This window comes from Chelon labrosus (genome assembly GCF_963514085.1).
Source record: "Chelon labrosus genome assembly, chromosome: 17".
NCBI classification, from domain to species: domain Eukaryota; kingdom Metazoa; phylum Chordata; class Actinopteri; order Mugiliformes; family Mugilidae; genus Chelon; species Chelon labrosus.
Genome location: NC_140350.1, coordinates 17360717 through 17376310, shown reverse-complemented (window position 1 = coordinate 17376310; position 15594 = coordinate 17360717). Strand labels below are relative to the sequence as shown.

General features: G+C 42.4%; 1 protein-coding gene across 2 annotated transcripts in view; it reads right to left on the bottom strand.

Moving 5' to 3' along the window:
* Window positions 1–15594, bottom strand: part of LOC311502911 (glucocorticoid receptor-like) — a 59439-nt gene that overhangs the window by 13946 nt on the left and 29899 nt on the right. Inside the window, exons 3-5 of one of the 2 annotated variants that reach the window (XM_084565355.1) lie at window positions 10524–10693; window positions 8828–8854; window positions 2081–2197 (exon numbers count right to left, since the gene is read on the bottom strand). In XM_084565355.1, coding sequence (XP_084421481.1) covers window positions 2081–2197; window positions 8828–8854; window positions 10524–10693 — 314 coding nt within the window. The remainder of the gene's footprint in view (window positions 1–2080; window positions 2198–8827; window positions 8855–10523; window positions 10694–15594) is intronic. The other variant, XM_084565356.1, reaches the window with a different exon arrangement.

Here is a 15594-nt window from a genome sequence, read left to right as displayed (position 1 = left end):
AAAATGATTTTTAAGAGAGAAAATCATTAACAACCAGCAGATTTCACTATATATCTATTCATCTGATCACTTTATAATAGTCATTTTTACATTTTGGTTTACCTCTACCCCCGTTTGGTCTGACCAATTTATATTTCAATATAAATTTAAAAATAAAAAGAACATCACCATTCAAAATAGCTACCAGTCACAAATCTGAACTGTGTTGAACTTCCTGAACAAACCTGTAAAAGGTCAAACTAATCCACCGTCTTGACATTTTCTCAAAACTAAATGTGCAAACCGTGTCTGATGTTGAGAGGGTACCATGAAATAAAAGGAAAAAAAAAATGTTTTTCCTGCTCTCCACCTTTTTTAATTTCCTCTCCTGGCGTTTCTATGGCAACTAAGAGCCTCTCTGGTTGGAGTCTGTCTGCTGATGCGCTGACGTCCATCAAATCCCTCTTTCTGTCTCCCCCTTCCTACCTTTACCTCCTGTCTGTCGGTCTGATAAACACTCCACACGTACACTGACACATCACTGATTTGTTCAAATTCACCTGTTCCTCTACAGAGATTAATTGCTGCACTGTGCCCTAAACATGGATCTCTTGAAGCAGAAATCCAAGGCTGCAGGACTTGGATGTGAATAGCACATTAATCAGTGAGGTGGCGTGTTTTCAATATCCCTGGCCTTCACACATACACAAGACTTTCATAGACGCACACGTCCACAGGTGAGTGACCAATACCAGACGATCCACGCAGAAGCGTTTTTAAATTTTTTTTTTTTATTTCTTTCTGTTTAAGAACAGGATGTTAAAGAGGATTTGTGCAGCGACTCTAAAGACTGTTTTAAAAAATTGCAGCTTTATCACTGTAATCACATTCAAAGCCAAACCAACAGACCTCCAAATTACTTAAAACTGCAAATTCAGAACAGGTTTTCAAGGCCTGCAAGTCATCTGGTTTCACTGGCTTGACCAACAAAGCACCGACTTCAATACAAATTAAATTCCTACGAGCGCAGAATTATTTTTTAGACGAGAGAATAAAGAGAATTTGCAAGATAATAATGTGCATATTGTGTAGCATGTTAAGCTGAGGCTCCATGTGTAAAGCAGTGGCATATTACTTCATGTACATATGCATATCTCCTTTTTCAGTTCATGTAAACTAAGTGTGAATCTAATGTACATGCAATATTGTATGTTGTATTCAATTAGCAAAAAACTGTTTTCAAAATAAATGTCAACCATTTCGGACAGCCGGCAATGCAACATATGTATGTCGAATGTCACGAAGGTGAAATTACTGCACAGGCATGTGGGTGAGTGGAGCATAAACCACACATACGGGAGGTCATAATGGAAAGAGTGGGTGGAAGCATTTGAGCGCCAGTAGCATTAAGGTCAAAAGGGAACCTCATCAGACTGCAGAGGCAAGAGGCACTACAAATAAAAGCCAGAGTTCTGACTTATATCATACAAGTCACCAATACATCTAGGCTAGCAATTACTGATATGTTGTTCTGCAAGTTTTTGTTATAGATTGTGCTGATAATATCTGTGGAAACAGAAACAGATCTTATTTACTCTCTCTTTCTCTCTTTATTCACTCATTCTTTTATTACTCATCCAACTTGCGGTGATGCATATGAATGTACGAGGTCAAATGTGATCTGATACAGAATGAAACTGGCACAACAGGAGGAGCTCTGTGTTTGCATGCAAGTTGCTAAACCTTTTTGTTTAACATTTCACCATAATGTGTTTGAGGTGTCATTCATTCATTTCTCCTCCGTAGTCGGTCTGCTGATCCAATAATGTGGGTGAGGAAGAAGCTGGTGGAGGCCATCAGTTTTCTACAGTGTTATTATATTACATATCTCCTGAGTCAAGGCCGCCAGTCTAATCTAATCATGTCCCTATTGTAACTTTGCCCGGCCGTCGCGTTTCGCCTGGAAATGTCTATGCGCGTCATATTAGAAAAGCTAAAGACGCTCTAACTGCTGTTTCACTGTGACTTTAAGTGGGTGAGTGAGTGTCGGGAGTCTTTGAACGCTGGCCGGCCTGAGCTGAGCATGGGTTAGACTGTTTACCTTCCAAGTTCATTCCGGCTTGGAGACATTTCCTGAAGCGGCAGGCGGGACAGTTTTTCCTGCGGATCTTATCAATGATGCAGTCATTTCTCCCTGCACACAGGTAGTTGTGCTGACCTGTGAAGAGAAGAGGAGGAGGAGGAAGATGGGAGATATGTTAGCATGCTAAGAAGGTTTTAACGGGATTAGCCTGAGCAGTATGTATGACCACTCTAACCCCCTGTTGAGTCTACAGTAAGCCTGACAAGCCCGTGGCATCCCTTTGGTGTTGCCAGCTTCGCTTCCTCACTTGAAACACACGGCTCAATCCACGATTGTGTACAGAGCCCTGTCAATCACACAGCACGCATTGCCCACATTCCTACTGTGGCCCCTGTATTAACGTCTCAGTGGTCCACATTTGATTGTAGACCACGGATGCTATTTTGTCTCTCAATAACTTTCCTTTCACCTGAGAAATGCTATAATAATAATAATAAGGATTTAGATGTGAGAAAACAAACCAGAGATGAAACTGTGATCATATTAATTTGATATAAAAAGGAAGGAGCAATATGATTGTGACCAGAGGGAAGAAATTAGTAGAAATGGTTAGAAATTCTCCTCGCAGAGAAGTAGGCACGAAAACACTTTATATTACTTTCATACGTGAGTTTTTAATGGTTTACAAACAACAATGTAGGACTACGGCACAGAGGACTTAGCAGAATCAGGCTTGTCTTCACAGATAAAGGTTAGTGTTTGTCAGTTTTGGTCACCAGACTGATCCTAACCCATGCACCTTGCATGCACCACACCACGTTTAACTTAACAGTCCCCAATCATCTTTTGCTGACGTCACCGCTTGCTGCACTGATGTAAACGCGCACTCCTTGCTGTGTGATCACAACATGGATCCACTCTCCACCTTTTTCTCCTAGTTAATAAAGTTACTTCCAGATGCAAGGGTTCAGGTTAATGTAGCATTACTTGTCAGCCACAGTGAACTATGTGCAGCTGTGTGAAAGAAAAACAAAGGAGTATATCCACCCCGGCTGCATCCCCCAGCTTTCTTGTAGTCCCCGGATGCACATGATCTAAGATCTGATACTCCCAGCCAGGGTTATAAACTCGGTTATAAGTCAGCAGATTCCAAGCCATCTTAAACTGCTGTAAATTTGCTTCCTGGTGAGTCAGTTGGCCCAAAAGACTTCAAGAAAAAGAGAGCATGCCTAAGGAGGAATTCTTAAACACATACGATAATCAATGTCATTTATAAAGGTGCACGTCTCATCTCCCTCATAACTCTTTACGCCTGCAGCTGTGTATTATATGACGCACGCTGGAAGGAAAATCTTTGCCCTGGTAATGTCCGTTCAGTAGCAGTAGCTTGGGCCACAGTGCAACGCTGCCTTCCGTTTGGCACATATGGCACTTGTGCGACAGAGCCTAAGGAGTATCACATGCATCTTATCTCCTCTGCGTCTGCACATTCTTGTGAGTTCAAGCGGCGACACAATCAGTCTTAGAAATACAATTAATGAAAGGGATGTCTAAGATTGTGCCATCATGCCAAGAATAGTATGGTCACCTTTAAGTTTCACTATGACAGAAGTTCTATGAAAAACCAACCGTCACGATTACCCTGAATCACTTCTGATGCCCTATATGAGTCACCCCCACAACAAAGACGTCAGGGTTTATTAATGATACGTTGAGTAGAACAGATCACTGGCTGTAATTGAGAAAAGGTTATGACTAGATGTTATCTGCCAGTGAATAGGACTGTTCGTTTTATCGACATGCGTCAGTGAACAGGAAGCCGGCGAGCTGAAGATATGAGGAAATTCCACATTTTCTATCTTGAGGTATGTCATTTAACGTTGCGCTTGTGCCACCGCCTGCCATGTCAACTTTTGGAAAAGAAAAGATGCTGCGATTTCTGAAAGGAACACCGAGGGCTCAGGGAGAGAGAACTATGTATGATATGTGATTCCTAAGAGGTGTTGGCTGGAAATGCAGACTGGATCTTCTAGATTTCTAGACATCACACCTGCATCACACCATTTCTTATATATATTTTTTTTTTTGTCAAAAAAAACTCTGCCACACAAAAAATGCCATCCTGCAGCCCAGTGGAAGAACGGCACAAGGATTCTGCAAAAACTCAAAAAAAGTGCATATGCCTGAATTACATTATAAGAGCACACTCTGCATCACCAATTACTATAGATATGGGGAAGTAATATTTCACTTCTGTTATAATATCATTAGTTAATAGAGCCGGCAAAAGCAGAGAATACTCATCATACCCGGATAACCCCTCATTTAGTTTATTTAATTCTGCGTGACTGAAGGAAACGTCATGAGATTAAGACCGTACGTGCAGTTAACAGCGCCCTGACAAATCGCCCTTAGGAGCCATATATACTGATCCACTGATCTCCGGGACATCATGAGTTTGATGCAGCTTTTATGAACAAAAGTCCATTCAAAAAATACTGCTGGCGCCATATGATTCAACATGAAACTAATAATGTACAGCGTGTAATTAAATCTGCTGTGGAACTGTATGCTCAAGGCGCGCAGACATAATAGCGGTATATTGCGTCTCATGTAAAGATTATGTCCCTAACAAACAAACAAAAAAAAAGACACAACAGCTATATTTAAATTCAGAAAAGCGTCCAACATCCCTGTAAGCTGCAGTATGTCTGTATGAAGGGAAACTAGAGCCATCCAACTACGCTGAAAATAGAGTTTCAGTGTTTGAAGTGTGGTTTTCAAACGGACAGATTTAAATGAAGGAAGTTTACTGTGTTTATTGTAGAGTTTATAGAGTTTTATTAGGAGTCAAGTAAACCACTTTACCTTTCACCTATTGCCCTGCACAGGGCAGCTAAACCTCACACATTTTTCACTCACTTGAACCCACATTTGAACAGAGGAGGTGGACAATTTTTCAGCAATGCACATACAAAACAATCTTACGACAACTTTACCCCCATTTACAGGTGAGTAAATGGGGGTAATGTGGCTGTTAACAGACTCTAGTTGGGCGAGTTTCAAGCGTACAACACCCACAGATGCTCCTAAAAATAACCTAAACCTCCCAGTCATGTAGAAGTGAAAAAGCTAAACATCTTCAAGAAAAAAGTCTGGTAGCCTTTGTTTTAGCTTTTTAGCTGCAAGAGTTCCTTGGATGTACCATGACCTGGATGACTGAGTCTCTATCAGACATGATTGCGATATAAACCGTAACTGTAAATGGTCACTGGCTTTTTTTTTTTTTCTTCTTCCACTGAAAGCTTAAGTTGTTTACTGGGCCCCAAATGAAGCTCTGTTAACTCTGTAATAAACACATTATATTTCTTCTCACGTCCTTCCAATAAGCAACAGCGGGAAAGCAACACAACTCCGAAATGGCTGAAACGATTCGTAAAACTGAGGGAGATCAGCATCTGTTAGCCATGGTCGGCTCTGGTCCTTCACCTCTGCTGCAGGATGCAGCGAGGGAGGGAGGGAGAGAGAGAGCTCAGGAAGAACCAGATTATGTTGCCTCCGCCCACAAGACAGCACAGGTGCTTGCCAATGAGTTGATAATGCTGACGCTTTAAACAAGAAACACCAAAATAAAACGCGTCACGTGACTGGCTGACCACCCCTAAGCTCCTGTCCAGGCTGGAGACTTTAGGTACTGTCTTCGTTTCACTTTTACATCTTTTTTCTGTGAGAGCGGGAGCCGAAAAAAAAAAAAAACCCCAGCAGATCCGAATCAATATAAGACGAAATGTGAAACTGTGAAGACGCAGATCTGTAACACTGAAGAGTGGAGCAATTCTTGTGAGTTTTGTCTGTGTGGTCAGTGTTCATTCAACTCACGTCTTTAAGTTTTGAGTTGGAAAAAGTGACGGGGAAGAGGAGGAAGTTGTGATATGATATGAATACTGGGAAATATAAGAGGCTGCCACCATTGTCACACGTTTTAATTAGACAGAACTATTACTATAAAATGGTGATACCTTTGAAACAAGGCTCTACAAAAGAGGATTAAACCACGGTAATAAAACATCAGGAAAAATACATCGGTGGATTCTAGAAGCCATTTCCCTGTGAGGAATGAATTTCAAAGTGGCTGTTTTTGGTGGACCAAATTTCAAATTTTAATGTCCTCCTCTCTAAACGACCTAAATAAAATAAATGTTAATTTCTGGCAAGATGTGAGCTGAATCTGTCTGAAGTTTACATAAACTTTAAAACCACTCTGCCATTAGTTTCATTAGTTATAACTCAGCTTTTTGAGTTGAAACAGAAGTTTTCTTGAGGTTGAGTTTACTCACATTTTTGAGGCAGCAGGTGAACTTGAAATGCTTTACAGTGTATGCATGTACGTATAAGTTCCATAAAACTGGCAAGTAATCATTAGCAACTGTGCGACCAATCAGTTTATTCAGCAAAAAATGTATTTGCCTTGTGCATTTAAATCCATGCAGCACCATCATTTCTTACTATTACGCAAGCAGCGCAGTCAAATATGTTGCTGGTGTGTGATAAGTGCCGCATTTTTCACTTGAAGTTGATTGAACTTGGCAAGAATGCCGAAGAAGTGGCTTTTTACAAGAACCGGTGGAAAGGGCCTTTTATGATAATTTCCATCAAAGCTATAATAGTACAGGTCTTTGTTCAGTTCTGTACAATTAACTCTACTACCTGCACAGTAATGTCAAGAAAAGAAATGATTTCAATTTTAATTGTGAAGTGAAAAAGTGATTCATATTTGACAAGCTGTCCGCACAATGTATGGTATAGTGTTGTCAGACCGTTGCAGCTCGCTCCGTGACACTGAGCTGATTCATATTTTAATTTCCTTTATAATGCAGTGTGTCACATTATTTTGCCTTGTGAAGACTGAGCCTAAAATGCAGGTACTACGAGTGTCAGCAAACAGTGAATCTGGGGCATCAAGCAAATGATTAGCTCGGCTTAAGGATGCCTCATCCCACAACGTTGGTGGCTGACGCTAAATGCCTCGTCAAGGTGGCGCAAACAGGTGCACGTACGTGTACTCGAAAGTGGGGTCAAACTGAAGAAAGCGTCGTTAAAATGGACAAATGTAACTAATGAAGAAGCCAGTTTATATATGCAATAATCACATTTATGTGGGGAAAAAAGCAATCTAGATGACCGTCAACACCTCTGAAGCTCAAGAATAACCCTCCTCCACATGGAAACGAATCTGCAGTGTTGCTGGTGTGACGAGATGACAAGATAGCAGCGCTGGGGCTGCCAGTTTAAGCCCCGAATGATATCATAGGAAGGCATTAGAAAACAACGGCGTAAACAGCCATCTGTGGTGTCAAAAAGTGCCAGCTGAATCTCACTGGTGTCCTCCCTCCCTTATCCGGCACTCATCTGCTAACAAGGGTCTGGCAGGACCCGGCAGATCCGGGTTGGCGAAGCCTCTCGCTGGGTTACAGAGCAGGCTAGTGGTTAGCACAGCAAGGAGAAGCTGAGTTTGAACCTTTCAGATTCCTAATAATAACAACAAGTTGCTCAATCTGACCAGGATAATAGAAGGCAACTCCTCATATATACTGATCAGCCATAACATTATGACACTGTATTATTGTATTGGTCTCCCTCGTGCTTCTAAAACAGTTGTGACTCATCAGAGAATGGACATGGGTCTTCTGAGGGTGACCTGTGGTGTCTGGCAACAAGATGTTGTTAGTGGGGGCCTTTGGGTCCTATGGGTTGAGGGGAGGGGCCTCTGTGGATCATCCCACAGATACTTGATCAGTTTGGGATCTAGTGAATTTGGACGCCAGGTCAACACCTTGTGCTGTCCGTCAAGTTTTTTTGAGTTGTTCCTAAACTGTGTCAGGCTGCATCCTGCTGGGGATGGCTGCTGCCAACAAGGAGTGTCATTGCTATGGGGTGGGGGGTGTCTGGTCTAGTCTAGGAGGGTGCTACATGTCTAAGTAATATCCACAGGAATGAATGCCAGGTCCAAAAGTTTCCCAGCAGAACACCGAACTGTCACAGAATGGTCAGTGTTAAATAACTTCTCCTGTCAGTTGTCATAATGTTGTGGCTGATTGGTGTATAGTGCATTTAAAACTAGTAAATGCTATAAGTAATGGACAAAAGCAAGATTACATTAAAATCTGCAAATAAGTGAAAGTCGTATTTCTAAGTCTTGCAAACCTGATAGAAAGTAATAACAATAATAATAATAATGAAGAAATGTATATTTATTAATGATGTCAGGCTTCTCAATATTAGATTGATGATTTTGGAGCTGTTACGTATGAAAAATATCTCGACATGAGCTTTAAAAGCAGACAACACAGTCATCAGTAGAACCAGGGAAACACAATGAGGGAAAAGGGGAGGGCGGGGAGTGGGAGGTAGCACAGAGTTACTTTTTGACATCCGATCTCTGTAAGTGATGTGGGTCAAGTGCAACAGAATAGGACAATTTTCGGATCTACCACCTGTGAGGATAATGAGGCGGAGCATTCCAAGCAGAAGCTGAAGCGCACCGAAATCATTCGCAGGCAATTCCTGCCCATTTGAATTACCAAATCAAGAGCATTTGCATGCATTAACAGATAGCTGGCGGAAGAGGCTGTGCATGAGCTGAGGTAGATTGGTTCATATTTTAGTGCTGGAGGCATACAGAGACATGGGTAGATCAGAGGTGATAGTATTTCCATCATCATAATCACAGTGATCATTATTGTTATTAAAAGTGCATTTATTTACCATCTGTGTTTTGTCGTGCTCTCCATCCTTCACCATGGAGACAACGACCGGAGAATGGAGAAGGAGGGGAGAAAAACAAACAAAAAAAAAAGGACAGATATAACTTTCTCAGTGCTAGTGCAAGGCAGCTCTTTTCAAAAATGAAACCCACATTTCAGTTCGGTGCTTGGGAGTTACGCCAGCACCACATTACAAAGACTCATATGATAAAACAGTGAACAATCATTTTGTAGACATGTTAATCCTGTCCACTGCTACCAAATGTTTGCGTTTACATTTTATTTCTGCACCTCTACACATATTTGCTGCAGAAATAGGCTCTGGTTATTTTTTTCATTCTATGCAGGAGACCACAAAATGTTATCAACTTCATCAGCCATATTTTTTAATCCTGAACGGCTGCAGAAGTCAGAACACATTACACCCTTATTACATTCAGAGAAATGATTGCCTGCAGTAAATTTGATCACCAACTCTGTCATTTCACTGCAATGTTAGTTGCAGATAGAGGAAACAGACATGGAAAATGTGTGCAAGAACAGAATGAAAGAAATGTACAAGTCTACTGGTCCTTTAACAGGGACTTGAAAGCAGCAGATTAGTGTGGGTCAAGTCTGTGCACCAAGCATCAGTCTTAGGTTAGCAGCAAGTAGAATATTTTAACTTTTTTTTAGCTCACCAAGGCTTTACCAGCACCTTGTTAATGAGTGCACGTGACAATCAATTAACAGTAACCCGCGCCAGTAACAGACCTATTTACGCGTCTGCGGAGACAGCCTCGCAGAAAGACAGGAAGTGGAAAAAGAGAAGCAGAGAGAGGCCGAGGGAGGAATGAACGGCAGAATGCCTTTAACACAAAATAGTTTCTGTTTGTCAGATGCATTCCTACCCCTCCCATTTCAAGATTTTGTCAAGGCAATTAGATTCACGACCAGCATCCTGACACACAAACTACTTGCCTGTGACAAGAACTGAAAAGTCTATTAGAAGATTTGAAATGCTTGTGAAGCGAAGCAGAAGAAAGACTCATTATAACACCAGTTTACTTTAATGTTAGACGGAAGGGTTTAGGGCAGCAGTCTAGACCCTCTCTAGACTCTGCATGGTTTCGTTGGTAATCTAAATTACTTGTAAATATAAATCTCTCATTTGACGCAGGACAAACAGGATGGGAAATGGTAGAGGAGGCTTTTACATACAAGGTCAGGCCTAAGATTGAAACCTCAACAGGCACCCCACTATCCTACTTCGACCTTGGATTTTGAGAACTAATTTAATTCCCTTATGCCTGAGGAAAAAAACAGCACAGATGTTTCACTGTTGTGCAAAATTCACCAAGAGCTGATGTTATGTAATTGAACTGAATGTGATTCTCTGAAACAGAATGTACAAAGTTAATGGGTGAAAACCATTTAGATGTGCACATACAAGGCTGTGGATGCATAATAAAGAAAATACAGACTCTTTTGTGCAATGTGCAACCTAGACGATCACCTGCTGTAAAATGTGGTCGCAACATATCGCTGCAAAAAAGGAGAAATGTCTGTCTTTCATGTGCACACTGCACGTAACCTTCCTCCTCACAGAGGTTTGTATAAAAACCAGACTTCGCAGCAACAATGAGTTTCTGGTGTTCGCAGGCGGTGTGTACGAGCGAGTGGCTAAGAATGCAGAGTGCAGGCGTGTGTTGTCAAACCTTCGACGGCCCTCTTGAAGAACACCTTGCAGCTGCCGCAGGTCACGACCCCGTAGTGGCATCCAGAGGCCTCGTCTGAACACACCAGACAGATCTTATGCGTCTGCCCGCTGGGCTTGGATGGGCCCGGCACCACGGAGCCGCTCGCATCTCCTGTTCTGGGTGACGAGCTGGAGGAAAAAAAGAGGAAACAAAAAAATAAAAAATGAGTAAAGACAGGCCTGGATGTAAATATGAAGAGGTTTGTGACAAATAAATAAATAAAAAAGTTCTCATTTGCCGGTATAGACGGATTAAATGTTATGTTCCACTGTTGCTAGGAGACATGAAACCCATTTTGATGGTTTCTTGGTCACTAAGGAAAGACATCTGAACTGAAATAACAGGTGTGATGAGGTTTCTTTGCTCCATTTCCTATGGTAATGGTTAAAGGTGGGATATTCTGCTCATTTACGAATTCAGCTTTTTTTGGGGTGAGTCTATTAGAAGACGTTTACATGTCTTAATGTTCAGACAACACATTCCTGCAGCACCTCTTTTCACTGTCTCTTTAAGTCCCCAGTCGTATAAAATCTCAGTCTGCTCTGATCGGTCACCTGGCCCACACCTGTTGTTTTTGTTTAGTCGCTTTATGCGTGCGTCACACAACAGGCCAGTCGGCAGGCTAGTCTTTAACATGCATGGAAATCTATATAACGCACTACAGGAAAAGAAAAACAAGCAAAGATTGGTCTTATTTGCCATATTACATTTCTTAAGCAGCCGGTAGTAAGATATGTTTATACAAAACATTTCACAGTCAAACCTGAGGAAGAACTATACAAAAAACATCCAAAAGGAAAGCCCAGGCACATACGTATTCTCTACATTTTACAACCAGTTTACAGATAAAAGAGGAAACAACATTTTCTGTAATGCTGAAATATTCTAAATTTTAGTAAGTGTAACATAACCGGCAAGGCGCCCGCACATAAAACTCTCAGCCTTAAAGGTGACCTCACTAATCGTTTGTTGATCCTGAAGAGTGCCCTTAATGTAAAAACAAATAAACCAAACCCAACGAAGCCATTCACCGGGCGACCGCTCCTCTGTGCAGTCACTAAGCTCTAAATCTCAGCGCGAGCCTCCAATTGTGTTACAGTGCAAATTAAAGCCTCGTCTAAACCCCTTGAGAAAGTTGCATGTGCGCACACACACACAGTTGCCATTATCCCCAGTTGTCTATAATTATAGTTACTGAGACACCTGAACTGCAGTGTGATGCTTAGCCGACACCGATTTGTCAGCTGTAATGCAGGTGAAGTGGAAGTATGCACGCCATGAGTGTGTCAGCAGCGCTCAAGTGACGCTGCTGCGCAATCCCCGACAGGAATGTGACTGCATCAAGCGGGCTTAAATCTATTCCCCTTTGTTTGTTTTGGTTGCACACTAGTTTGAATGCACAGTGTATAGGGATTATGTAACAGAGTAAGCTTGCTAAGCTTGATAATGACTTTATATTCAGGTCTATAGATATCTTAGGCCCGGTGCAGATCACTATGCTACCAATGCTGTAAGAGTTGGTCTTATATTTTTCTTCTCTGCCTGACAAACAACAGTCATTCTGTTCGTAGCCGTCTCACAGACCACCGCCACACTCCTCAGTAGCTGGTGCCTCACGGTCACGGGAAAGACGACACTTGCTTATGTAAATTGGACCGCAACCAAGAGGGGCGGCGGAGATGGATCCAGCCGAGACGTTTATTCATATCTCAACCGTGAGCTGGCCAAGATCGCTCCCAACACATGCGGACAGGTTTATACGGTAGCGGGATTGCAGAATGCGATGCCAGCTTAACTTCTGGCAGTCATATGGAGAAATAGCTGCTCGCGCTGCTTTGCAGATGGCACAGACAGTGGGGGGAAAAAAAGAGCGCGGAGAGTTTGTTCCCAGAGTCTGGAAGAGAGACGTGGCCATCTAAGCCATGACATAACGGGTAAAAAATGTGCTTATTATTTATTTATTTTTTCTTTCAGATGCTAATCATGTAAAATAAAACTGAAATATCTGCCCTTTTTAAGTCATACACGGCGGAACTTTTACTTTGCCTCCGCCAAACACGACCTACAAACTCCAACCTCAGAGGCCTCGACAGTTGCAGAAGTAACTTCTAAATGACGAAGCATGTCTCATTCTGAAACTTACCAAACCCACAACTTAACTGTTTGTACTGTCTGTACAGGTACAGTAATCCGCCTTATTAGGCGAGTCTGACCTAAATTTGGCATCAAAACTTAAACCAACAATATGCAGCCAACTGTCATTTTTAGCTCTTTGACTTGTAATTGATATCACAGAATCTATGATGCACGGCGTTATGTAGAAGGTCGTCCCTAATATTTACATAATTGGCACAGAAAAATGACCTTATACTTTATTTGCCCAGCTGGCACTCCACAAATGCTGGCAGATGCTCTCAGATATGTGCGCCTCCTAACTTCGGGTCGTCAGCCTGGGAGTAGTAGTGTATTTATAGAAAATGTCCTGTTTTAACCTCTGTCATAAGGAGTACGGTTACCTGCTATGTGCTCATCTTTCTGCCCCTCTAATCACTTGTCCACTTAAAGCGGCTGTGATCAGATTCGAGTGAAGATGCCGTGAGCACTAACTATCGGGCAGTGCTTGACCAGTGAGGGCTTTTCTCTGGGCTGCTCAGACACTGCAAAAACACACATACTGCCAATGAAATGGGAGATCACATGATGCTACTACGGCCGGCAAGCCAAGTGAATCAAAGGCAGATCAGTTTTACATGTCAGATCATTAGAATTTTATGATCAACAATGTTTGTATTTGGTTTCCATTTTTGTGTGCCCAGAAGCCCAAATCTGTTCTGCTCCGTTCAATCACGACTCCAGCGTCGGTAATGCAAAACGACCACACGGTGGTGTTTGCATTAAACATTTGTAACCCTCCCTTCTTCTTCTGCTCTAACCCGCATGCACCTCCCATCGCTGAGACATCAAGCGTGGCTCTGGGCCACGCGGCACAGATTCCAGCCTCATTAGGAATGCCTTCTAACTGGACCAGAGTGCAACAAGCATGCATGCTCACACACGGCTCGTATGCGGTGCATAAACAGGAGCACATCGAACAGCGGTTGACACACAAACAAATAGGCCCGACGCACACATCCAGGAGACGTAATAATCCGTCAAACGCACGCGCTTACGTAATAACCTTCACGAGGGACTTGAGCAGAATGCATGAATAAACACACACAAAAAAAAAAAGCAGGTTTCGGTTCATTGCCCTTTGCTTCTCCTTCTCCACCCACACTCCATGTAGAGTGTGTGTGTTGTTGTCTTCAGCTGCACAGACTTGGAGGTATCCTGTCGAGCGCTTGGTCTTTAAAAAGGAAAATTTAACAAAAGCCTGCGCGAACAGTGTTTATGCACTACGCCATGCTGCCAGTGATCGAAGTTACTGTTTAACGTCTACCTACAAACGCCGCTCTGACTGCACGTGAACACCTGCTAGCAATATGTGTCAATGCCAAGGGGTGGTGAAGATAAATAATGAAAAAAAAGGTAAATAAAATCCTTCTGTGTTAGCCCTGTGATAGACTGGCGAGCTGTCCAGGATGTACCCCGCCTCTTGCCCGATGACAGCTGGGATAGGCCCCAGCCACCCCAGGCAACCCTTCACATTACAAGCGGTAAGAGAAGATGGATGAATGAATGAATGAATGAAAGAATGAAATAAAATCCTGCTGCAACTTACATTATCTATCTATATATATATATATATACGTATGCTTGCTCGCAAATAATGTCTCTGCACATATAATACAGTTTTAAAGAGTGTGTGTTTTACAGCTAAAGTTTTTATTTGTGACTCAGCTTGTAATGAAACAGTGACTTCATTGTAAACTATTATTTTTTCCCTTAATAAGTACAACCCACTAACGAGGATGAGGATTTGTAATAAATCACACGGACAACTTACACGTGTATAAAGTTAAACCGGAGCAGAAGTATCGTTCCCGAATGCGTCCCGCATTTCCTGAATGACATTTCCTCACATTACTTGATGAGGTGATGGAAAATACGGATCGGCGTTAATGACAGTCTAAACAAACAGAGCGCCTGTAGCAACCGCGGCGAGACCGTCTGAACCGGGCTGACCTGCTAAGTCACCGGGGAATCACATAACAGTGACTACAGTGGGAATCGATGCAGGCCTCGTTTTTCCATTAAGATCAAAACTTTTATGGGCCGATGTGTGGGAGCAGAAAGTATGAAGCGGTCGTGGGAGAATGAAGCGGTTTCTTTCGGCGGGGAGATGTGGGATATGAAAGCAATGACACAAACATGGAAAGTGAAGCCGTGTAGCCGTTTCGTGTGTTTAAATAAACTTCTAAACTCCTACGAGGACGCCTTTTCTCACAGCAGAAACAGCAGTTGCGTTGATGCCAGTTGTTGAATATAGGTTCTCCATTCATAATCATTTCTGCAAACCAATGTGCAAGCTTTTTTTTTTTTTTTTTTTTCCCATATCAACCTTGGATAACAGCCTAACAAAGCCTAACTCAGCTTGTCTTCTTCAGTCAGGTTGTGACAAAACTGACAACATAAAAAAGAGACTATTTGCAAAAGATAAATACAGCCGTGTATTAAGATTATTTCAACCAGACTGAAGACCGTAAAAAAAAAAGTGGTATAATACAGCAATCAGGGAAAAGTAATATCCATTGGTGTAAAGCCAACTGTACTGCAGCTTCACTCCACACATTGTCATCCATGCAATCTGTTCCTTGACTCTTGAATCATTGTGTAATTTCACCATCTTACTGTACTCTTTCCTTCCTGCCTTCCACTACTTTCACTTCCTCTCACTCCATCACATCCGCCTCTCTCACCGAACCCTTTTCCCTCCCTGCTCAGTCCCCGACTTCTTCCTTCCTCTTCCCCGCGCCCTGCCTCATCTGCCAAGGTTATATAATACTTGTATTACTGCTGCTGGGGCAGACGCCTCCCATCCCCACCCCCCCTCTCTGCCCCTCGGCCAATCAAGTGTCACTACTGGCGG